A 26,194-nucleotide genomic window follows, 5' to 3' on the forward strand; every position below is an offset into this window, starting at 1 on the left:
TGCTTCAATTGAGTGCAAAGCCAAAAAAACAGTGAATTGATCATAAAGTGCCAAGTGCGTCTTATAAATGTGCAAATAAGTAAACACTCACCAGAGGTGATATAAGTGAACCACCCTAATAATAAACAAATGATATACAAGAAAATAAGAGTATACCTAGACCAAAAAGAGGGTACCCTCTCCTGATCACATGGGAATAAACTTTAGAATAAACAAAAAAAAAAAGATAAGATAGTAGTAAACGCACTAGAGCCGGCTGTAACATACGTTATATCAGAATGAATCTGGCCTCTATAGATTAACCACTTTCAGACCGGACCATTTTGCTGGTCAATGACCAGAGGTCTTTTTACAATTTGGCACTGCGCTGCTTTAACTGGTAATTGCGCGGTCATGCAATGTTGTACCCAAACAAAATTTGCGTCCTTTTTTTTTTTCCACAAATAGAGCTTTCTTTTAAAGGTATTTGACTGACTGCGATTTTTAATTTTTTGCGATATAAACGTAAAAAGACCGCAAATTTTGAAAAAAAAATATTTTTCTACTTTTTGTTAGAAAAATCCAATAAACTCAATTTTAGTCATACATTTAGGCCAAAATGTATTCAGCCACATGTCTTTGGTAAAAAAAAGTCAATAACTGTATATTTATTGGTTTGCGCAAAAGTTGTCACATCTACAAACTAAGGTACGTTTTCTGGAATTTACGCAGCTTTTAGTTTACGACTGCCTATCTCATTTCTTGAGGTGCTAAAATGGCAGGGCAGTACAAAACCCCCCCAAATGACCCCATTTTGGAAAGTAGACCCCCTAAGGAAATTGATAAGAGGCATGTTGAGCCCATTGAATATTTTATTTTTTTGCCTCAAGCGATTAAATAATGACAAAAAAAATAATTTTTTTTTTTGTTTTTTTTTTTATACAAAGTTGTCACTAAATGATATATTGCTCACACATGCTATGGGCATATGTGAAATGACACCCCAAAATAAATTCTGCTGCTTCTCCTGAGTACGGGGATACCACATATGTGGGACTTTTTGTGAGCCTAGCCGCGTACCGGGCCCCGAAAACCAAGCACCGCCTTCAGGCTTTCTAAGGGCGTTACAGTTTTGAAGGCCATAAAATGCCAAGATGGCACAAACCCCCCCCCCCCAAATGACCCCATTTTGGAAAGTAGACACCCCTAAATTTAGGGGTACACTAGTGAGACTAGGTAATAAATGGCGGGTGCCCTGAAACTATAAAAAAAAATAACTAACCAACCAGCGTCACCTGTAACAGTTATATGGTGATCACTGGTGAAAGGGTTAACTAGGGGGAAATCAGGGGGCTTTATGCGGTAGTATATGGGGGTCCCTGGCGCTATAAAAAGCTGCGGAGAACCTAAATACCTACCTGCCTAACTAGCGTCACCTGTGACACTAATACAGCGATCAGAAAAACGATCGCTTATTAGGCTGGGTTCACACTGGAGCGATGCGGGAACGCCACGAATCCGCGGCGGGTTCCCGCATCGCATGCCTCCCGGGGGCAGTTCACACTGCCCTATGCGACCTGCTGGGAGTGTCAGTGGAATGTTAATGACACCCCCAGATCAGTTCGCATATTGCAGTGCGATCTGCAAACTCTGATCGCATGGTGTGAACACCCATGCGATCCGATTCTGCTGCGGACCAAAAAAAGGGTCCCGTGCGAATTTGCGGCGGGTGCGGCGCGAATTCAGCCATACTATCTGTATGGCTGAACTCGAATCGCACAGAGATCGGATGTGATTTGCACTGCAGTGCGGTGCGAATCACATCCGTTCTCATAAACCGCTGCAATGTGAACCCAGCCTTAGTGACACTGGCGACGGGGGGTGATCACGGGGTTAAACCTTTATTGGGGGGGTTAGGGGGTTACCTTAGGGCAGTTAGGGTTAGCCCCCTTTAGTTCTAACAGTTATTACAGTCACAAATGACACCAATGCAAAAAAAAAAAAAAATGCAATTGGTGTCACTGTGACTGGGGGGGGCAGTGGTAATTGGGGGGGTGTGAGTGTGCCTGGCATGTTCTACTGTGTAGTGTCGTGTTGGTGCAACTCACCGATCCTCTCTCCTCGGTGCCGGAACGAAAAATACCGACACTGAGGAGAGATTACATCACTTCCTCTGCCTGTGTTTACATTACAGGAGAGGAAGTGATGTCACGGAGCATTTCCATTCGTCGGGAGCGATCGCGAGGGGGTGGCCATGAATGAATGGCCGCCCCCTCATCCCGGATCGCTCCCGAACGAATACCAACCGCCGCAGGCACCGGGGGGGCCCGATCGGGCCCCCACCCGCGGGAAGGCAGGGACCTACAGGTACGCCTATATGCCTGCCCGTGCCATTCTGTCGACGTACATCGTCGTGCGGCGGTCGGCAAGTGGTTAAATATACATATTGAAATCCATCAAAAATAAAAAGATATAAATATTCAAGTCCATAAATAAACAGTCTCCTTTTAAGTGCAAGTGCTTTGTGCAAACTTGTGCAAATTCAACTGAGGTGTGGATCTCCCAATGCTTAATCCCGCTGTGATCACACTTTAGTGGGCAGTGGCCCCTTACCTATAGCAAGGAGGGATTCGCATAGAGGTATATAGATTTCTTTATAGGTCTTCTCTCCTGGTAAATTCGGTCACCTTCTCCTTTGCATTTTATTCTTATTGCTCCATAGGACCCAATAGATTAATAGAGAGGGAATACCATAGTGTAGTATTTCACAAATAGCATTTATTAAAAATTTTCATACACAGGGTACTCACACATTAATAGCAAAAAGCCTTTTTCTAGTAATCAGCAGCAAGTGCATCCACAGTCAGCTTCCTTCCCGTCCCTACGCGTGACATCACATCACGTGACTTCATCAGCCGATGTTTCGTTTCCTCGTTGGATAGATTGATAGCAGCAGTAACCATTGGCTCCCGCTGCTTTCAATCAAATTCAGTAATGCGGGGGGCGGTGCCAAATCCTGCTGTCTGTGTCAATAGACGCAGCAGGACACGGGAGCGCACCCACACGAGTGTCCCCAGGGAGAGCGATTCTCTAACGGGGAGCTCGACAAGAGCTGGAGCCAGAAGCGCTGGAGCACAGAGGAGTAAGTATGTGTGCTTTTGTTCTAAGGAAAAAAAAAGTTTAGTTATCCTTTAATTCCTGAACATGCACATGGGAGGCGCCATCATGGCACAGCACTGTGTGCAGTCAGGGCACGCTCTGTGTGCCATGATTGCAGAGCTGCTGCGCATGCACCAGCGCCACCAGCAGCTGAATTCATTGTGAATATCTTCTGTATGGTTGAAGTTTAGAGTATCTTCACCGTACCTATTGGTAAGATTTATAGGCATGCCTGTAGGAGTACGTGTGTGTTTACTGACGCTTTAACCACTTGCCAACCACCACACGCCGATGTAGTCCCTACTTTGAGGAAGGATATCGTTGTTATGGCGGCAGTAGCTAGCTGCCAGAACCCAATATCGCTGTGTTTGGCCGGCTACAAGATAAGTGGTCTCTGTGGAGAGATCACTTTTATCAGTGCGTCGCTTTAACTGACAATTGCGTCGACGTGCAACATTGCACCCAAACAAAATTGACGTCCTTTTTTCTTATACATCATGGGACACAATCTCAGTAATTACTGATGGGTTATATAGGGTATCCCTAGGTGATTGGACACTGGCACACCCTAGACATGAAGTTCAACCCCCTATATAACCCCTCCCCTTACTGGGAGTACCTCAGTTTTTTCACCAGTGTCTTAGGTGTTGGTCATGAGTAAAGATGTGTTTATGCTGAGCTCCACTGGAATATCCTTACTGGGGCAAGCCATGCAACCGGATCCATTCAAGGTTGGCTTTTCCAGGCGGAATTGGATGGTACCTGGGCCTCATGTCCAAATATACAAGGTTTTACCTGTAACGCTTCTCTTTTTAGAGAGCTGGACCCCGGGATCCAGTATTTGTTTTTTTTCAGCCATACTCCTGGTGGGGTGCTTTACAGGCCCAGAGCTGCGGATCCCCCTATACAAAGGTGGCCCCAGTCCCTGGAGGTTTTTTTTTTTCTTTTTTTTTCTTTTTTTTTTTTTTTTCTTCTAAACGGAGCCCACCATGAGAGGTGAAGATTGGGTCTGATGCACAGAACCCTGCAGCTGGATAAGATAAGGGTGACTCCTTAATTTTTCTAATTCTAGTAGGTTTCTCCTTTAAGTAAATGTATGCTATGCCTAAAGTCGCCAGGGGGCTGTCAAGAGCTCGTACCTTTTTCATGCCTGTTCTGTCTTGTCTCGGTGTCCATGCTGTACACTCCTCCAAACCATGCTCCACATAGGATCTGGGAAGGTGTGTTTTTTATTTTTATTTTTTTCCCCCTCACAGGGTTTCTCCGCCCACGAAGCGATGGCATGCTGCCGCCGCCATTGCTGTGGTTTCCCATCGACTGGCCCTCCTCTCTCTCATCTGCCCCAGCCTCCCCTCCATGCTTGTTCCGAAGGGATCGGAGCCCTCGGCTCGGGGGGGAACGCTTTTTAAAAAGACTGCAGGGGGCGGAGCGTAAGCGAGACGTCGGCGTGGTTAGACGCCCACAACGCGGGCTACACAAGATATAAAGTGCACTCCTCTTTCAGGTGCACACAGCTTATGGAGGGAGACAGAGCAGATGGGCGCATGTGAGTGTGGGGGACATTCCCAGGCAACGTTTTCAGACTGAGTCTTGGTAACATCGGCAGTTGCTGAACTACATTGCTCAGCAGTCAGTGCATTCTGGTAGTACCTCTGCCTTTGTTGCTTGGCACTATGGGCAGAAGAGGTACAAATACCATAGTGAGCCATAGACGGCCATAGTGAGCCGTCAGGGTCAGGCTGCATGCAACTGCTTCTGGCATTTCAGCCCCTGTATACATTACTCAGGAGGATTTTTCCTCAACCATAAATGGATTAGAAGAAAGACTAAAGGCCTTAATCACATCTTCACTCAGTGGAAGAAAACGCACTAGGTACCTGTCTACCCAGGACCCTCAAACAGAGTAACTCTGGGGGGGGGGAAATGAGGAACCCCCCCCAGAGGATTGGGATGAGACTGATGACTCCTCTTCTGAGGAATCAAGTGGAGAAGAGCCCTCTTCAGCTATCCAGGGTGAGAAGTTGCTGGTGCAAATTCTTGCCGGATTGCTCCGCTCCGCCTTTAAGTTACCCGTAACGGAGTCAGTTGAAGAACCCTCATTTTTTTTTTTTGGGGGTTCACTGAAGCCTCCTCAAGCTGCACATGCCGTTCATGATTTACTGGAAAAGCTTATCTATTCTGAGTGGGATCACCCAGATGAAAATAAAAAAAAAAAATATATATATATATATATATATATATATATATATATATATATATATATATATATATATATATATATATATATATATATATATATATATATATATATATATATATTATATATTATATATTATATATTATATATTATATATTATAAATTATTATTTTTTCCCCCCTCCTAAAAAAAATATTTCAACACTTTATCCTATGGAGGTAAAATTTACAAAGATGTGGGGTATACCGACAATTTACGCCACCATACCATCCGTGAATAAAAGTCTGGCTTGTCCTGTTGACAATGCTCATGCTTGGGGATCCATCTGATAAGAAATTGGAATTCCTGTTTAAACATCTTCTTGGCAGGTTCAGTAGCTCAACCTGCAGTGGCAGCAATCTGAGTTTGAGCACCTGTTTAACATGGTCTCTCAAGTATTGACAAAGTTTTACCTGAACAGCAGGCCGGGGGTTGGCCAACCTGCCAGCGGCTTTGTGTTTTGCAGTTGACGCAATCAGAGGTTCTATCCTCCAGACCTCTCGCCTTAGGCTTGGGTTGGTGCATATGCGTAGAATCTTATGGTTGAAAAATCGGTCAGCTGAGTCGCCATGTAAGAAGTTCCTGGCTGGCTTTCCCTTTCGTGGTGTTAGGCTGTTTGGGGAGGATTTGGACAATTGTATGCAAAAGATCTCTAGTGGGAAAAGCACCCTTTTTGCCAGTTAAGAAAAGGAGTAAACAACCCTCTCTTAAACGGGCTCTTTCACCAGTGCCAGGAGCATCAGAATCCAGAACTCCAGCATCAGCTCAAGAATTAAATCTCGGTCCACCCCGGGGACAAAGGAAGTCCTGGGGGAGGAAGTCTACAAGACAGAACGCTAAAGCCCCTTTATGAAGGGGCATCCCTGCTCGTTCGAGTGGGGGGAAGACTGCTACAGTGCTCAAGTGTCTGGCAGGAGGGTTTCCAGGGCAGATGGATGGTCTCCACAATAACTCTAAGTTACAAACGGGAGTCCAGAGAATTCCCCTCTCCTCGTTGCCTCAGATCAAATGTTCCCGAAGACCCAGAGAAAAACAAGTCTCTTTCTAGTGTTTGATCAATTTTTGATGCAAAAAGTTATCGTGGTAGTTCCCACACAAGAGCAGGGATGGGGGTTTTATTTAAACCTTTTCACAGTACCAAAACCAAATGGAGATGTCAGACCCATTCTAGATCTCAAAGATCTAAACCGATCCCTAAAATCGGTAGTCACCACCCAACAAGGAGAATTTCTGCTGTCGATATACCTCAAAGATACATACCTGCATGTACCTATTTTCCCTGCTCATCAAAAATATCTGCTTTTCGAAGTAGAAAAAACACCACTTTCAGTTTGTAGCTCTGCCTTTCTGCCTAGCTACTGCACCTCAGGTGTTTACAAAGATCTTGGCTGCTCCTCTGGCCAGATTAAGATCCTAGGGTGTAACGCTTAGAGTACCTAGATGACCTGCTCTTGATAGACCGGTCGGTAGCCTGCTTGGACCAAAACCTGGTCAACACAGTCAACTACCTAGAATACCTGTAATAATCTCCACTAAATTTGGGTGAGCCAGCAAGTCAGGGATTCCCTTCTCTGGTGGCTGAGGTCTTCGGTCCGGGAAGTCGTTCCTTCCACTTCATTGGACGGTGATCACAATGGACGCCAGCCTGACCGGCTTGGGGGGGGGGGGGGGGGGAGTTTGAGGCGCACAATCGGCCCAGGGTCGCTGGAGGCAAGAAGAATTCTGCCTGCCGATCAATGTGCTGGAGCTTCAGGCGATCAGGCGGTGCCTCTCCACATGGTCACAAAGTCTGCAGGGGTGTCCGGTCAGGATCCAGTCGGACATATCAAGGAGGCACAAGGAGCTTGGTTGCAGTACTGGAGGTTGCTCACATCCTGCCGTGGGCTGTATACATTCCGGGAGTAGAAAACTGTCAGGCACACTACCTAAGTCGTCAGCTGCTGGACCAGTGGGAATGGTCGCTGCATCCCCATGTATTTCAGCTCATTTGCCTAAGGTGGGGCACACCAGATGTGGATCTCTTGGCCTCTCGACTCAGAAGGTACAGAGGTTCGTGGCCAGGTCAAGGGACCCCTGGGCGGATGCGTTGGTGGCTCCATGGGGAGATTATCGGCTAATTTATGCCCCGCGCGCTCAGGCTCCTACCCTGTCTGCTCCACAGAGTGGAGGCTGAGGGGATCCCGGTGATCCTGATTGAACCATATTGGCCTCGATGTTCTTGGTACGCTGACATAGTCAGAATGGTAGTGGATGTTCCTTGGCAGCTGCTGATGCGGGGAGACTTTCTGTCGCAAGGTCCAATACTTCATTCTGCTTTACTGTCCCTCGCTTTAACGCAGTGTTTCTCAATTCCAGTCCTCATGGCCCACTAACAAGTCATGTTTTCAGGCTTTCCATTATTTTGCACAGGTGATTTGATCAGTTTCACTGCCTTAGTAATTACCCCAGCTGTTTCATCTGAGGGAAATCCTGAAAACATGACCTGTTAGTGGGCCATGAGGACTGGAATTGAGAAACACTGCTTTAATGGCATGGCCAGGTGCTAAGGGACTGAGGACTGTCTGATTCGGTAAACTCCACTATGCTGAGGGCACGTATGTGGAAGGCCTATATCGCCATGTGTGAGGAGATGGGGTTGCGTCCGCGTACATATTCAGTTTCCAGGATCCTGCTGTTTTTGCAGCAAGGAGTGGATCAGAAACTTGCATTAAGGGGCAGATATCGGCATTGGCTATCCTTCTTCGACTTGTTCGTTGGTGAGTACGTTTGTTCAGGGGGTCTGACATGTGGCCCCTACGGTTTGATTACCGCTGCCTGCGTGGGATTTGAGTCTGGTGCTCAGTGTTTCAGAAACCGCCGTTTGAAAACATTACGGAGATCCCCTTGTTGACGGTCTCTCAGAAAGCAGTCTTTCTAGTGGCTGTTGCATCTGTAAGGTGGGTTTGAGTTGGTGGCATTGTCATGCAAGTCTCCCTACTTGGTCCTCCACAAAAATAAAGGCGGTGCTGCGCCCGCAGCCATTTCTTCCAAAGGTTGTTTCGGTTTTTCATCTAAATAAGGACATTGTGCTTCTGTCCTTATGTCCTAGGCTGTCACATCCCAAAGAGGTTGCTTTGCATTCTTTGGATGTGGTCCAGGCTCTGCGGGTGTATTTGTCTACTACAGCTCCTTTTCGGAGGTCGGATTCCCTGTTTGTATTGGCTGGTCCGGAGAAGGGCCCGGCGGTCTCGTCGGCCACCATTTCTAGGTGGATCAGATGGATCGTGGTTCAGGCTTATGCCATAAGGTTGCAGGCGCCCCTCTTTCCTGTCACATCCTACCAGGGCAGTTGGTGCCTCCTGGGCTTTCCGACATCTAGCGTCCATTTCCCAGGCCTGTAAGGCGGTGACCTGGTCGTCCGTTTCACTATTTCACAAAATTTTACAGGGTTGATGTGAGTACATCTGTGGATGCATGCTTCGACAACAAGGTTTTGCAGGAGGCCATTTAAAGTTGCAACTCCTCTGTTGAGGCGTTCTTGTTATGGAGTTTATTTTCTTTCTGTTCCCACCCCTCATTTTTGCCACCGCTTGGGGATGTCCCTAAGGTCAAGATTAAAGGTACTGTGTCCATCAGTGAACAAAAGAGAAAATAGGATTTTTGTACTCTCCAGTTCATTGACTGACACAGCACCCACCCCTCCAATTTATGTTTGTACTGCTTTTTGACGACCTGAACTGCTAGAAGCAGAGTGAGGGGTTATAGCCAGTAGTACCACCCCCTGGGTGGTACTGTGCAGTTTTGCTGTATTTTTAAATGTTCAGCCTAGTCCTCTCCTGAAGGTGGCGATATAACCCTAAGGTCAAGTTTAAAGGTGCTGTGTCTGTCAATGAACTTCAGTGAAAAGGATTTTACGATGAGTACAAAAATCCTATTTTCTTTTCTTACATGGGGACACAGAGCCATAGTAATAATTATGTGGGTTATATTGGACCATCAGGTGCTGGACACCGGCACGCCCCTTAAGGCGTGAACTTTCCCCATATAACCCCTCCCACTACTGGGAGGAGTCAGCCCCCCCCCCCAGTGTCTAAGGTGTTGGGCACGTGCAAGGAATCGATCGTTTAATGCCTTATGGCTTATACTTGGACTAGTGCATTCTTGCAGAGGTCCGTGGCTGAAATATTGATCAGCTGAAGCACCATGTGAAACCCTTTAGCCAGTTTGTGTCCCTTCCTAGGGTCCAGCTATTTAGAGTGTATAAGTATATCCAAAAGGGGTAAAGCTCTCTTTGCCAGTAAAAGGAGGTTAAAACGGGTCTCCTTTTTTAATCGTGCAGCCCTCTCCTATTCCTGGGGCATCTGCCTTTAGGCAGTCTCGACGTCTCAATCGTTAGGTTCAGGAGAGAGCTCCCAATGAGGGTTCGGGTCCTGTTTGGGTGCTGCCTGTGGGGTCCTTGGGGCTGCTGATTCGGCAGTCTTTATGCAGAATGCTCCTAAGGTTCCAAGAAAAAGTCTTTCTGGCCTCTGGATCAGCTGTTATCCCAGTCAGTGATATCAGAGATTCCCTTAGTGGAACTTTTTTTTTTTTTTTTTTTTTTTTTTTTTGCTCAAACCTTTTTAAGGTCCCAGAGCCAAGCAGAGAGGTAAGGCCCATTCAAGATCTCTGAGATCTGAATCGTCACTTGAACATCCGATCCTTTCATTCGATCGGCTGTGTCCATCCTGCAAGGATGGGAGTTGCATATCTCCATGTGCCAAAGTTTCCCGCTTACCAGAAATCTCTGCGGTTTGAAATATAAAAATTTTTCAGTCCTGGCACTGCCATTCGACTTGGCCACAGCACCACCAGTGTTCTGAGATTCTGGCGCCTCTTTTAGCCAGGTTAAGGGCTCAAGGCATAACTGTCCTAGCCTATTAGAAGATCTACTTTTAATCGATCATTCAGTCTCTGGTTTAAAACCAGAGTCTGATCTCGGCTGTAGATATTTGAAATCTCTAGGTTGGATTCTCAGCCGAGGAAGATTTTCTTTAAGACCATCAAGGAGGTTACTTGGGGGCTGGTTATAGCTACCATACAGAAGAAGGTATTCTTGCCCCAGACGAGAATCTGTTCCATTGTAAGACTAATTCAACTTATCAAAAGGAAAAATCCTTCATTCGGCTGCAGGAGATTTTTAGGGGAAATGGTGGCCTCCTTCAGGGCCGTCCCTTATGCGCAGTTTATTCAAAGACTGCTTCAAGACACCACCCTGTCGGGCTGGAATAAAGAAGATTCAGGCCTTGTTTGTTCCCAAGACGTTTAGCTCCTGACATAGGTCAGAGCCTAAATTGGTGGTTATCCAGCAGGAGGGAAAATCTTAAGCTTGGAAGGTGTTAACAGATGGCAGCCTTCTAGGCTGGGGAGTAGCCCTGGAAGAAGATTCTGTCCAGGGGAGATTGTCCAGGTTAGAGGACCTTGCCTATCAACTTTTTTGGAAGTTTTAGGCAGTACATTTGGCCCTAGAATCTTGGTGATCAGATTACGGGACTGTCCTGACAGGATTCGGTCTGATAGTCACGGTGGTGGCTTTCATCGATCACCAGGGAAGGCACGAGAAATCGTGCAGCCCAAAAAAAGAGGTGAATAATGCTCTAGCTTTGGCAGAACACAACACTCCTTGCCTATCGGCAATTTTAATATTTCAGGCGTACTACTTGAGGCGCCAACAATTATTTCCGGGAGAACGATCTCTTCACCCTGACATCTTCCTAGCAATATGTCAGATGGGGTACTCCGGACATGGACCTATTCACGTCCAGATTCATTAATAAGGTCTACAACTTTGTCAAACAAGGGGTCTGCTAGCAAGCGGAACAGATGCATTAGTCTTCCCAGGGGATCAGTTTTTCACTGATTTGTGCATTTTCTCCAGCTCTGCTACTTCCCTGCCTTCTCCGCAGGAATAGAAGGTGGTGATTCTGGTGGCCCCAGCCGGGTCCCAGAAGATCTTGATTTATCGAGATCATAAAGATCGCAGTAGAAGTCCTTTGGACTCTGCCATTATAGCCAGAACTTCCTGCACAAGGTCTGGTATTTCATCCTACCTTACGGACAAGGAGTTTAACAGGTTTGACTGTTGAATCCCACTCTAAAAGATCGTGGGTGATCTGCTTCGGTAGTGTCTGCTTTGACTAATGCCAGGAAGCCGGCTTCCAGAATCACTTAATTTAGAGTCTGGAAGGCATAAGTTTCTTGGTGGGGGTTGGCACCCCAGGAAGTATGTCAATAGGCAGGATTCCTGATTCCTACATATGGGATCTGAAATGAAGCTGGCCTTGACTTTGATCAAGAGACAAATCCAGGCAGTGTCAATGTCTCTCTTCTTATGGCCTCTTGCTTCCCACTCTTGGTGCACTCGGTTTATCCCCATATCAAGGCACCTCTAAATCCTTAGGATTTTAAATTGGTCTTATCGGCTTTGTTAAATCAGCCGTTTGAACCTTACGAGAAATTCCCTTGGTTCTTTGACAGAATCCTTTTCTGCATGTCATTTCTTCTGCTAGAACAGTATTGGAACTATCTGCTCTGTCTTGTAGGAGGCAATATTTCATCATGTATAAGGATGAGGTGGTGTTATGTCCTCATCCTGAATTATTACCAAGAGTGGTAACAGGTTTTCATTTAAACCAATATTCTTCCTTCTTTCTCCCCAGAAGCCTTAACCTGGGGAAGAGAAAGCACTACAGTCTCTTGATGTAGCAAGATCTATCGGAATCTATTTAAAGGTGACCGCTCAGGTTCGCAAAACACAGGTTTTGTTTGTACTGCCAGAGGGTCCAAGATATGGACAGGTAGCATCAAGATCCACTATTTTCCAAATGGATTTGTCAAGTGATTGATCAAGCTTCAGCTTAAAGAAGAAAATTCTTCCTTCTCAGATTAAGAGCACACTCATCCAGGGCGATTAGTGCCTCTTGGGTGGTGCATCATCATCTTGGCCATATGCCAAAGATGGGGGAGGGTCCCAATGTAGATCTTTGTGTCCAGGTTCAACAACAAGATTGACAACTTTGTGTCGAACAAGGGATCCTCTTGCATGCGGGACAGATGCATTGGTGACTCAGTGGCATCAGTTCTCTCCGATTTATGCATTCCCTCCTATTCTGCTACTGCCACGACTTCTTTCCAGGATCAGGCAGGAAAAGAAGTCGGTACTTCTGGTGGCCCCAGCATGGACAAGAACTTGGTATGCAGAAACGGTAAAAATGTTGGTAGGTTCACCGTGGGTTCTACCATGTCCAGACCTGCTATCCCAGGGACCAGTGTTCCATCTTGCCTTACAAACACTAAATTTAACAGTTTGGCTATTATAACCCACATACTGAAGAGTCATGGACTTTCAGGCCCTGTGGTTTCTACCTTGATTAATACAAGGAATCCAGCTTCCAGAGTCTATTATAGAGTCTGGAAAGCATATCTCTCCTGGTGTGAATCCAGAGGTTGGCATCCAAGAAAATGTCATGGGTAAAATCCTTGACTCTGCAAATGGGATTAGAGATGAAGCTGGCCTTGAGTACCATCACTTTGCATTCTTTGCTCCAAAGCTTTATACAGGGGGTAACGCGCCTTAATCCTCCAGTTAAGGCTCCCCTAAACACCTGGGACACATCAAATTCCCTTGGTCCTGTTGACAAGGAAGCTAATTTTTCTGGTAGCCATTTCTTACGCTAGAAGAGTATCAGAATTAGCAGCTCTTTCCTGTAAAGAGCCATATTTAATCATGCATAAGGATAGAGTGGTATTGCGTCTTCATCCTAGCTTTCTACCGAAGGTGGTTTCAGGTTTTCATCTGAACCAAGATATTGTTCTGCCTTCCTTTTTTCCAGATCCCTGTTCTACGGAAGAAAGGTCACGTTTTTTTGATGTAGTGAGAGCGGCCAAAGCTTATCTGGAAGTGACTGCTCAGATTCGAAAAACATATGTTTTGTTTGTCTTGCCAGAAGGTCCTAATAGAGGACAGGCAGCGTTGAAATCTACCATTGCTAAATGGATTTGACAAGTTATTGTTCAAGCTTATAGTTTGAAGCAGAAAGTTATGCCCTTTCAAATCGAGGCCCACTCCACAAGGGGTATTGGTGCTTCGTGGGCAGTGCATCACCAGGCCTCCATGGCTCAAATCTGCAAGGCCGCAACCTGACCTTCAGTCCATACATTCCCGAGATTTTATCAGGTGGATGTGAGAAGGCATAAAGCTATCGCCTTTGGGCGCAGTGTGCTGCATGCAGCGGTAGTGGGGTCAGCGTTACGGCCTTGGTGAATGGGCAAAGTTGTTGCACCGTGAATTGGAGAAGCAACAATCTCCCTCTGTCTGTGTAGTGCTGGCAGACCAGTTGGTGCATGGCCTTAAGTATGTCTGTGATGCTGCCCTGGATACGGTCCCCCCTGCTCTCTAGAGCATCTGTATCAGCAGTGGTGCTACTGAACCTGATTTGGCTGAAATGCTGTGGACCAGGCATCTAAAAAAAAAAAAAAAAAAGCAATGGCGGATTTGCCCTTCCAAGGTGAGGGGCTTTTTGGAGCTTCGCTGGATGGCATTAAAAATGTTTCTGGTGGGAAGAGCACGTTGCTCCCACAGTCCAGGAAGAGTAAGGAGCCACGCCGTAGGCAAGGGCCCTCTCTTTCTGCTCAGAACCGGCTTTTTCGCCCGCCTGGGTCGGCAGGTAAGCATTCCCAGTCTGGCAAGGCGCCCGCTGAAGGACAAAAGCGTCCCTGCTTTCGCAAGCCAAAGTCTGCGAGCAAAAAATTTTACTGCATGCAGGTTTGCTCCCGCCCAACTCGTGGGTGGGGGGGGGGGGGTCACCTTTGGGAGTTTGCAGCTCGGTGGACCTCTCTACTGTCCGACCAATGATTCATTCCCTCCAACCTACCTCTACTTCTGGCTCATCGGGAAGCCCTGTTTGGGGCAGTACAGGACCTGCTACTGCGCAGGATGATGGTACCTGTACCGACGCTGGAAAGGTTTCATGCATTCTACTCCAATCTGTTTGTAGTCCCCAAAAAAAGGAAGAGGTACGTCCAATCCTGGACTTTTTATGGCCCTCAACAGCTTTGTGAAAGTGCAAAGATTCAGGATGGAATCAGTTCACTCCGTGGTCGCTGCAGTCCATCAGGGGACTTCCTAGCATCCCTGGATATCCGGGGCGCGTACTTACATGTACCCATATGTCTCGGACATCGGAGATTTCTACTATTTGCAGTTGGAAGAGCACTACAAGTTTTTGGCTCTGTCTTTTGGCCTGGCGTCGGCACCATGAAGCTTTACCAAAGCGTTGGCTCCAATTCTGGCGCTGTTAAGGCAATGTGGGATCGCAATCATGGGTTACCTAGGCGATCTCCTGAGGGCAGCTTCCGCATCAGAATTAAGGGAGGCTGAATCGATCACCATCCAGACTTTCCGGGAGTTTGGTTGGGTGCTGAACCTAAAGAAGTGTGTATTAGTGTCGACTCAACACAGGGAGTACGTGGGCTTACTGTTTGACTCTTCAGAAGCAAGAGTTTTTCATCAGACAAGCTGAAGACTCTTCAAGCTGTGGTTAGGTTATTGGTGAACTGTCATGGCTGTGCTTCTGCATGCGAGTTCTGGGCCTCATGGTAGCCACTTTCGAAGCGGTACCGTACACACAATTTCACACTCAAGTCATACAAAAGGAGATTTTGTCAAAATGGGACAAATCTGTTTATCCCTGCATTGTCAAATTTGGGTGAGCCAGCTAGTCCGGGATTCCCTTCTCTGGTGGCCCAGGTCTCTGAACCTTTGGTTCGGGAGATGGGTCCTTCTTCTCCATTGGACGGTGATCACAACGGATGCCATCCTGACCGGGGGGGGGGGGGAGGAGGAGTTCTGGGAGTACAGTCGACCCAGGGCCTTTGATCGGCAGTTGGGATTTCTTCCCGTGACCAATGTGCTCGAGCTTCGGGCGATCAGGCTGTGCCTCTTCGCATGATCAAAGAGGCTACAAGGGCGTCCGATCAGGATCCAGTCGGACAACGCCATGGCAGTAGCGTACGGTTTCCATCAAGGAGCTCAGCTGTGGCACAGGAGGTCGCTCGCATCCTCCAGTGGGCAGAGCGACACATGCCGGCTCTGTTGGCCATATACATCCTGGGTGTAAAAAACTGGCAGGCGGACTACCCAAGTCGTCAGATGCTGGACCCAGGGGAGTGGTCGTGGCATCTGGAGGTATTCCGTCTCCTTTGCCTAAGGTGGGGTACACCAGATATGGACCGCCTTGCCTCTCGGCTCAATCGGAAGGTGCAGAGGTTTGTATCCAGGACAAGAGACCCCTGGGCGGATGTGTCGGTGGCTCCCTGAGGGCATGATCGGCTGATTTATTCCTTCACCCCCCCCCCCCCCCAAACTTCTACCACGCCTGCTGCGCAGAGTAGAGGCCAAGGGAATTCCAGTAATTTTGATTGCCCCAGATTGGCCTCGACGTCCTTGATACGCCGACCTAGTACAATTGGTGGCGGATGTTCCTTTGCGGCTACCGATGCGAGAGGATCTGCTATCGCAAGGTCTGATACTTCATCCTGCTTTACCGTCACTGGTTTTAACGGCATGGCTGTTGAAAACCAGGTGCTAAGGGACCGAGGTCTGTGATACTTGGTAATTTCCACTAATGCTGAGGGCACGGAAGTCGTCTTCTCGGAAGATTTACCATCGTACGTGGAAGACTTGCATCTCCATGTGTGAGGAGATGGGGTGGCGTCCGCACTTATTCAGTTTCCAGGATCCTGCTGTTTTTGCAGCGGGAGTGGATCAGAAACTTGCCTTAAGCACCATCAAGGGACAGGTATCAGCCTTGGCTGTCTTTTTTTTTTTTTTCCCAACATCCCTTGGCGACTCACTCATTGGTGGGTACTTTTGTGTAGGGTGTTTGACACTTGGTCCCCCCGGTTCGACCTCCACTACTTCAGTGAGATCTGAATCTGGTGCTATCGGTGCTCCAAAAAAAAACACTGTTTTGAAAACATTGGGGAGATTCCCTTGTTGACTTTCTCAGAAAGTAGTCTTCCTAGTGGCTATTGCATCTGCCAGGAGGGTTTCGGAGTTGGCGGCCTTGTCATGCAAGTCTCCCTACCTGGTCATCCACAAGGATAAGGCAGTGCTACCTCCACAGCCCTCTTTCCTTCCAAAGGTTGTTTCGGCATACCATCTAAATGAGGACATCGTGTTACCATCCCTCTGTCCTAAGCCGACACACCCAACAGAAGTTGCCTTACATTTCCTGGACGTGGTTCGGGCTCTACGGGTGTATGTGCTACGGCTTCCTTTCGGAAGTCGGACTGTTTTGGTGGCTGGTCCGAAAGAGTCTGGCGGCCTCGTCGTCCACCATTTCTAGGTGGATCAGACAGATCATGGTTCAGGCCTATGCCTTTTCCTGTCATGGTTCATTCCTCCCAGGGCAGTTGGAACCTCTTGGGCTTTCCGACATCAAGCGCCTGTCTCCCAGGTGTGTAAGGTAGCGATTTGGTCGTCCGTTCACACTTTCACTAAATTCTACAAAGTTGAAGTAAGCGCGTATTCGGATGCTTGTTTTGGCTACAAGGTTTTGCAGGAGGCTGTGTAAGGTTGCAAATGAAGCTTTCTTAAGTTACAAGTTTTGTTGTAAACGCATCTTTTGATGCATAAGTTGGCCGCAGGTTTTGATGGCGGCCGTTTAAGACGGCAACTCCTCTGAGGTGTTCCTTTTGTGGTGGGTGAAGTTATGTTTTGCTTTTCCCACCCCTCGTTTTTTGACACTGCTTGGGGATGTCCCTAAGGGCAAGAATTAAAGGAGCTGTGTCCATCAATGAACAAAAGAGAAAATGGGATTTTTGTACTCGCCGTAAAATCCTTTTCTCTGAAGTTCATTGACTAACCCGGCACCCACCTATTTGTTTGTACTGCTCTTTGATGAACTGAGCTGCAGGATGAGGGGTTATAGCCAGAGGGACTGCCCGCTGGGCGGTGCTATGCAGTCTTGCTATTTTTACATGTGTTGCATGTTCTGCCTAGTCCTCTCCTGAAGGTGGCGTGATAACCCTAAGGTCAAGAATTAAAGGAGCGGTGTCTGTCAATGAACTTCAGTGAAAAGGATTTTATGGTGAGTACAAAGATTTCTTTTGGTGGTATTTGATCACCACCTGCAGTTGTTGTTTGTTTTTGTTTTTTTGTTTTTTTTTGCGCTATAAACAAAAAAAGCGATTAATTTTAGGAAAAAAGGCTATTTTATTTTATTCATTTTGCTATAATAAATATCCCCCAAAAATATATATTTAAAACATTTTTTTTTTTTACAAAATAGGGGATAGTTTTATGGCATTTTTATAAAAAAATGTTTTATTAGTAATGGTGGTCTTCTCCTTCTCCTTCTCCTTCTCCTTCTCCTTCTCCTTCTCCTCCTTCTCCTTCTCCTTCTCCTTCTCCTTCTCCTTCTCCTTCTCCTTCTCCTTCTCCTTCTCCTTCTCCTTCTCCTTCTCCTTCTCCTTCTCCTTCTCCTTCTCCTTCTCCTTCTCCTTCTCCTTCTCCTTCTCCTTCTCCTTCTCCTTCTCCTTCTCCTTCTCCTTCTCCTTCTCATGCCTCACACGGTAGAATGGGAAATGCCTTGTTAACGTGGGCATCTCCCCGTTTTGCAGCTCCGTGGTGCGATCGCCGGGAGACCGGCAGATGTTGAGCCCACTGTTATGGTCACGCTGTACGGACACATGCTCCCGCTAGCCCCGCCAATTAAAGGGGACGTACAGGTACACCCATTTGACCACCGCTAAATAAAATTGTCCTCCCCCCAACCTTCCAAAAAAATAGAGCTTTCTTTTGGTGGTACTGGATCACCTCTGCAGTGTGTGTGTGTGTGTGGGGTTTTGTTTTCTTCCCATGCTTCACAGGGCATAGGAGATATCTGGGTTCTCAATGAACCCAGATGTCTCCATAAAGAGGACCTGTCATGCATTAGTCCTATTACAAGGGATGTTTACATTTCTTGTAATAGAAATAAGGCCCGGTTCAGACTGCAGCGATGTGGGTTCCTGCATTGCATGTCTTCCGGCGGCAGTTTAAACTGCCCTATGCAAACTCCTGGGAGTGTCCATTAAAAGATGACACTCCCAAATCAGTTTGTATATCGTAGTACGAACGGAAAATTCGGACAGAAATCTGATCACATGGTTGTGAACACCCATGCGATCCGATTCTGCTGCAGGCCAAAAGAGGGTCCTGTGTAAGTTTGGTCTGAATGTAATGCGAATTCAGCCAGCCATACTATCTGTATGGCTGAAATCTCATTGCACAGATCGCTTGTGCTTTGCACTGCAATTCGGTGCAAATTGCATCCGATATCAGACATTGCACTGGTGCGAACCGGCCCTAAAAGTTATGCAAAAAATAAAAATAATTAAGACTGTAAAAAAAAAAGTAAGCGAACGCCTGCTTAAGTTGCGCACCCATTTGTAAACAGCATACGAACCACACGTGAGGTATCGGCGTGAATGTTAGAATGAGAGCAATTCATTCCAGTACAAGACTTCCTCTGTAACTCTAAACTAATAACCTGTAAAAAAAAAAATAAAAAAAAATAATAATAATAATTTTAAACTGTAGCCTATGTAGATTTTTGTATATCGAAGTTTGGCACCATCCCAGGAGTGTGTGCAAATTTAAAGCGTAATATGTTTGGTATCTAGTTACTCGACATAACCTCATATTTCACATTATACAAAATTTTGGTAAATGTGTGTTTAATTCCTGTAAGTCGTCCCCTCCGTCCCCCCCAAAAAAAAATTTGTTTGAAAAATTGCTTTGCAAATACTGTGACATAAATTGCAACGATCACCATTTTATTCAATAGGGTCTCTGCTAAAAGATCTATACAGTGCCTTGGAAAAGTATTCACACCCCTTTTAAAATGTTCCACAATTTGTCATGTTACAAACAAAAACATTATTGTATTTTGTTTGGATTGTCTGTGATGGACCAGCATAAAGTGTGTGTGTTTGTGTGTGTTTTTTTTTTTTTTTTTTAACAAATATGTGAAAAGTGCATTTTGTATTCAGCCCCCTTTTACTCTGATACCACTAACTAAAATCTAGTGGAACCAATTGCCATCAGAAGTCACCTATGTATAATATTATCTCTATCATGTCCATCTCTATTGTCTCCATCTCAACCCAAATGGAAAGAGTATGGCACAACGGCAAACCTACCAAGACATGGCTGTCCACCTAAATGGACAGGCCGGGCAAGGAGAACATTAATCAGAGAAGCAGCCAAGAGGCCCCTTGTAACTCTGGAGGAGCTGCAGAGATCCACAGCTCAATTGGGAGAATCTGTCCACAGGACAACTATTGTGCACTCCACAAATCTGGCCTTTGTGGGAGAGTGGCAAGAAGAAAGCTATAAGAAGCCCCGTTTGTGAGAAGCCATGTGGGGGATACAGCAAACATGGATGAAAGTGCTCTAGTCAGAGGAGCCTAAAAGCAAAATGCTATGTGTGGCGGAAAACTAACACATCACCCTGAACACACCCTCCCCGCGGGGAAACGTGGTGGCAGCATTATGTTGTGGGGATACTTAGTCAGCAGGGAAGCTGTTCAAAATTGATGGGAAAATAGACTGAGCCAAATATAGGGCAATCTTAAAAGAAAACCTTAGTCTGCAAAAGACTTGAGACTGGGGTGGAGGTTCAACTTCCAGCAGGACAACAACCCTAAACATAGGGCCAGAGCTACAATGGAATGGTTTAGATCAAAGCACATTCATGTATTGGCATGGCCCAGTCAAAGTCCAGACCAAACTCTAATTGATAATCTGTGGCGAGACTTGAAAATTGCTGTTCATATGCTTTCCATCCAATCTGACAGAGCTTGAACTATTTTGCAAAGAATGGGCAAAAATGTCACTCTCGATGTGCAAAGCTGGTAGAGACATACCCAAAAAGATTTGCAGCTGTAATTGCAGTGAATGGTGGTTCTACAAAGTATTGACTCGGGCGACTGAATACAAATGCACGCCACACTTTTCACATTTATTTCCACTTCACAATTATGTGCCACTTTGTGCTGGTCTATCACATGAAATCCCAATAAAATACATTTACGTTTTTGGTTGCATCATGACCATGTGGAAAATTCAAAAGTGTTTTTTTCTTTTTTTTCTTTTTTTATAGCAAATTGTTTTTACATTTCAGATGTAGAAGAGGAATACTAGAATTGACCTGATGTGGAAGTGGTTAATAAATGAGTCATTTAAAAACTGCATTTTGTTTTTTTACTTGTTATCTTTGTGTAATACAATTTGATCTGAATCATTTAAGTGTGACAAATATGCAAGGGGGCAACACTTTTTTTTTTTTTTTTTTTTTCACAGCACTGTATGCTCGGTTTTCAGATTCCTAACAGCTAGGGGAGGAGAAGCAGCACCCTGATATTCATGGTGAAACACTGTGTGCAAGAAGGGGGGGGGCGCGCGGGGTGTGTATTGGGACAATTCTGATCATTGGAGGAGAGCAGGCTGAGCTTTCAGCATAGCTAGAGAACTGACCATGTGGTGTCTTCTCCTCAGTGTGGTCAGTTTTTAATAGGAAAGCAGAGGGACTGACAGCAACATCAGGAATTTTACATAAAGGAAGCAATACAAAGAGAACCAGATAAGTTTTCATACAAGTACATGGTAGAGCAGGCACATATCAGGAATATGAAATATTGGGTTTACATATTTAAGTTTTTTCCTTAAGGCTTTCAAGTAATTTCTGATGTGTGATTTTTGTACATTTCCTCCTAGTATGATCCTTTTGCCGAACACAGACCTCAGAAAATTGCAGATCGGGAGGATGAATATAAAAAGCATAGGCGGACAATGATCATTTCTCCAGAGCGTCTTGACCCTTTTGCAGACGGTAATTGGCTTATGTGTTTTGATTTAACATTTTAGTTTTTATATTTTATCCTGAATTTAACCCCTTTGTGCTTTCATTGCCACGCCTATACCTTTTTGGTTTTTCTTCCTGTACTTTATCATTGCTGAGACACCTTTCTAATCCCTTCACAGAACATTTATAGTCTGAATAGCATTACAGCACACTATATTCAAATACTTTCGCAACATATTTTCTGACGCCTTCAAAATGAAATGCAAAATGCATTTCCAATATGTATTTGACAATAGGATTCTTAAATACAAAAATCTATTCTCCCCCCCCCCCCCCCACTTTTTTTTATTTCATTTATTTTGTATATATTCATATATATTCATACAAACATACTGCTGGAGAGAATTTTACCTTGGTGCATACCTTTTTAAGGCAGGCATCTAGTGACTTGTCCCCCCCCCCCCCACTAATCATTTGCAGCTTCATATTATTGCTTTTTACTTAAGCCTTAGCTGGTGAGCCACAAGTTAGTTGCCTGAGTCTGTGTCTACACAATTTTAACTGCAGGTCATTTGCTTTAAAACCTGCATGTGTCAGTGATGGGTTTGGTGTATTGTATAATGTAAATGATAAACAATGCTTGTCAGACTTCACAGGCCCATACTAACTGTCCTTAATTTCTTTCCTACAGCAGTACTGCTAAATACAAGTCCTGTCTGCATTCTTAAGGGTGCAGTGCAACACATCCTGTGTAGCTAATGGTGAAAAAAGTAATCCAAAGGAAGTCCTATCTTTTTTCTAGTGTCCGCTTGACACTGCAGATTGGGCGTGGTCTCCAACATCTTTCTGTTTTTTTTTTTTTTTCCTTAAGTTTTTTTTTTTTTCTATTGGTGTGTGCATGGTCACGGTATGGAGATTGTCAGAGGCACCCTTCATTCACCCCCCCCCCCCCCAAAAAAAAGCCTGTGCATTTTGGTTTTTAAGAAAAGGGGGAACATTTGTTGAGAAATGGAGTTATGTGGTTCATATAGTTATGCCAATAACTGTAGCTCTATAATCATTTACAGTTTGGTGTATTTGCCAAATAAAGACCTATTCAGTGTGGAGATGCATGCACTTAAAGGTGCTGTTAACTTCAAAATTAGTCTTTGCTTGAAGGGAAAATTCAACCAAAAACGAAGTTTTGAGTTGGTTCTGGCAGGGTTTGACCACTCCATAGGCTCGTATAGGGTCTTGAAACCTTAGAGATGTCCCCACGACAGCCCCCCCCCCCCCCAAGCCTCCCCACAAGCCTCCCCACATCTATTATGGCCATGATGTGCCATGCTGAACTGCAGTATCACCAGGTATTTTCTGCATTCTGTATGCAATTATTACAGATAATTTAGAAGGTGACACAACGCCATTGCTCAGTAAAGACTCGCGTTGTAGTGTTTTGTGGGAAGAAGAATATGTTCCTTCATGGACCACATGTACTATGAGTGAAATCTAGGCTTCTCTGAATTTAGCTAAAATCCTAATAAACATTATTTTGCCAAAGGATGTTGAACATCTAAAGGGATTTGGGCAGATTTGCTTTTCATCTTTCAAACACGTTTTCAGTGGGTGTTTGACTAAAGATTGGATTTTAGTGCCAGAATGTTGCAGTTGGTCACCTTTGCTCACTGAAAAAATCAATTTTGGGTGGACTGATTGATGCTTAGCAAAAAAATACTATATAAATTTTTTTTTTTTTTTCTTTTTAAGTAACTGTTTGAGAAAATTTGGGTTTTTGTCTAGAGCATGAAGCTTGGCTTTTTCTTTTTTTTATATTTTTTTTTTAAATTTTTCAAATTTTTTGCTAAATTTTTCTTGTATCCAAAAAGTTGACCTGTGGTTCAGACTTTGGTTAGCTTTTAAAATGTGTTTAAGATTGCTTTTCTTTACGATGCTACCCAATTTCTCTAGACAGATTAACTCATTCTCGTTCTCTTAGATTTTCTTAGTATTTTGTTAGAAACTGAAGTCTAAAATATTGTGAAGCCATAATTGGGTATAGTATATACTGGTGCTTTTAACAACTTTACCCAGGTAATGTTTTGAGTATACATTTTCCAAAGTGTTACTAATGGTAAAGAGATGATTTTCTAGGCTTCTATTCTGCTGCTTGAAGTCAGAACTGCTGATGGAGACAAAGGAATGAAAGTGTACGTATTATGGAACAGTGCCAACGGAACTCAACACTTCTGAAGACACTTCAGTGCTTTGCCATTTTTTTTCTTTTTTAATCTGCATTTGATGTTTGCTATAAAACTGTAGCTTGTATTTTTATATAGGTTACATATGACAATAAAATCCAATAATGTAAAATGTAACCTTTAATTTAGTTGATTTATAATAAATCAAATATCCCTAGTATTTTGCTAGAGAAGGATTGACTGTATTAATTTTAAATAGACATTTGCAAGTTACTATTCTTGTTGTTTATTTCTGTAGGAGGCAAGACTCCAGATCCTAAAACAAATGCACGAACCTACACAGATGTTATGAAAGAAAAGCAGTTAAGAAAGGAACAGGTTAGTTAACAAATGGAAAATTCAGGTTAGCATTTATCAAATACTAGCACAATGAAACTAACCTCCCTTTATTTTTTCTTAGTATGAAATTCATCAGCAGATAGCAGAAAAAGCAAAGTCTGGTGATTTAAAAGTGGTCAATGGATCATCTGCTTCAGCAGCATCACAACCATCTTCAAAGCGTAAAAGAAGATGGGATCAAACAGCTGACCAGACTCCAGGGTCCACGCCCAAGAAGTCCTCAAGCTGGGATCAAGCGGAGGTCGTTGTACTTTTATCTAGTTTTATTTATTTTAGACTGATCATTTCATCACTGACTCTTTATGGGTGTGGTTTAGTCAGATAACCTAACCGTAGCAGTATGTTCTATAAATAAGCTGACCACACTTTTTTTTTTTTTTTTCTTTACGTTTTCACTGACCCAAACACACACACACACACACACACACACACACACACACACACACACACACACACACCTTTCTTATGATGTTGTCTTCTTTGTTAGCTAGTGAGTTATTTTAACAAACGGTTTTTGTATTAAGACACCTGGACACACGCCTTCATCAATAAGATGGGATGAGACCCCTGGTCGTGCAAAGGGAAATGAAACCCCTGGAGCTACTCCTGGCTCAAAGATCTGGGATCCTACTCCCAGCCATACTCCTGCTGGAGCAGCAACACCAGGTCGTGGCGATACACCAGGCCATGCAACACCAGGGCATGGCGGTGCAACTTCCAGTGCACGTAAAAACAGATGGGATGAAACGCCAAAAACAGAACGTGGTAAGTTTGGAAATACAAAATATTGCTGTATTTTTTTGCTTGCTGTTGATATCCATGGTCCATGGGTTCTGTAACTCTGCATGTTGAATTTAGTCATGTGGGGTTTTAGTTGGGCATTGCTTGTGAACTGTTGAGTTTTCATGATCACATTGCTTAAAATCATGAAGATAATATGCAGTGAATGGTCTGATGGAAACTAGCAAGTTTGTGCCTGTTGTAAAATTCTAGCAAGTGTCCCTTGATTCAATTTAATCCTTTCTTCTCTCTGCAGATACTCCTGGTCATGGAAGTGGCTGGGCTGAGACACCGCGCACAGATCGTGGAGGAGAATCAATTGGTGAAACCCCAACTCCTGGAGCAAGTAAAAGAAAGTCTCGTTGGGATGAAACTCCAGCTAGTCAAATGGGTAGTAGCACTCCAGTACTGACACCAGGGAAAACTCCAATTGGTACCCCTGCTATGAATATGGCTACTCCTACACCAGGTGAGCAGCCTTAATTTGATGTCTCCTGTTTTTTTCATTGCGTAGAAATTTATATTTGAATTTTCCATGGTACTTATTGGGAGTGAAGTATGCAACTGAGATCCTAAAGTGTCATTGAAAGTTGTCAAATCTAACTTTTCAGAAGCATTTTATAATATCTACCATAACAGATGTGGAAGGCACCAATCTTGAAATTCTGTAAGCCAGCCACCAAGACTAAATTACTATTGCAGCTGTTAATGCCCTTAAAATCAGGCTGGTCTGCCTGGAAGTTAAATAGAAAGTGGAACACCCAAGACTTTCATAACACTCAGTACTAGAAAAAATGCTTGAGTTATATCTGGTACGTTAGTGGAAATGGCTTAAATATAAAATCTATATGTTTAACTTTTTTTTTTTTTTTTTTTTTACACCTGCAAAAACATTTGTAATTATGTCTAGCCAGGCAATTGTGTAATCCACACACATCTGCCTCCCTGCACAGCCAGGAAGTTGGCACAATTTGTGTAGATGAACAGTTTCCATGTTGCCTCTCCACCTACTTTCAATCGATTTTAACAATTAAAATCAAAGTTGATTTCCCTTTATTTTTTATTTTTTTTAAATCCACATAAGGGACTGTGCATCCTTTTGAACGAGAGGTGTTCCATTTGTTGATGGCAGCTCTTAGTAGAAATCTTCAGTCCTTTTACAAAAAAAAAAAAGGAAAACAAAACTACTCCTGCCACCAGTGACTTTGTAGGGGAAAAAGTCTAAAGCACCGTGGCTTAGTGGTTAACGCTTTTGCCTTGCAGCACTGGGGATCTCTGTTTAAATTCCAACCATGACACTATCTGCTTGAAGTTTGCTTGCATTTGCAGTAGTTTCTTTCGGGGTATTCCAATTCTTGTAACCAGTAGCATTATAAGATCATCCGCTTAAATTGATATGCGAAAAGCCACAACACTTGTAGACAGCTAACCCATTTTCAAGGCTTCCCTCTTCTTCATAGTCTTGTTTAGATGTCTGTTAACAAGGAACTTTTCATTCAAGAGCAGTGCTTTCTCTGTTTAGTGCTGCTGTATATATCTTCCCTGCTCCTATATACAGCAGCACTAAACAGAGCACCGATTCTAATTGAAAAGTTCCT

General features: G+C 44.5%; 1 protein-coding gene across 4 annotated transcripts in view; it reads left to right on the forward strand.

Annotated features, from left to right (window-relative positions):
- Nucleotides 1-26,194, forward strand: part of SF3B1 (splicing factor 3b subunit 1) — a 107,037-nt gene that overhangs the window by 36,081 nt on the left and 44,762 nt on the right. The window contains exons 4-8 of one of the 4 annotated variants that reach the window (XM_077448705.1): nucleotides 21,153-21,267; nucleotides 23,716-23,795; nucleotides 23,878-24,060; nucleotides 24,341-24,581; nucleotides 24,853-25,065. In XM_077448705.1, coding sequence (XP_077304831.1) covers nucleotides 21,153-21,267; nucleotides 23,716-23,795; nucleotides 23,878-24,060; nucleotides 24,341-24,581; nucleotides 24,853-25,065 — 832 coding nt within the window. Of the gene's footprint in view, nucleotides 1-21,152; nucleotides 21,268-22,164; nucleotides 23,796-23,877; nucleotides 24,061-24,340; nucleotides 24,582-24,852; nucleotides 25,066-26,194 lie in introns of those variants that run through there. The other 3 variants (XM_077448706.1, XR_013261860.1, XM_077448707.1) reach the window with 3 other exon arrangements.

This window comes from Lithobates pipiens, unplaced genomic scaffold, assembly GCF_037356315.1.
Source record: "Lithobates pipiens isolate NorthernLeopardFrog02 unplaced genomic scaffold, aLitPip1_a1.2 Scaffold_22, whole genome shotgun sequence".
Classification (NCBI taxonomy): Eukaryota; Metazoa; Chordata; class Amphibia; order Anura; family Ranidae; genus Lithobates; species Lithobates pipiens.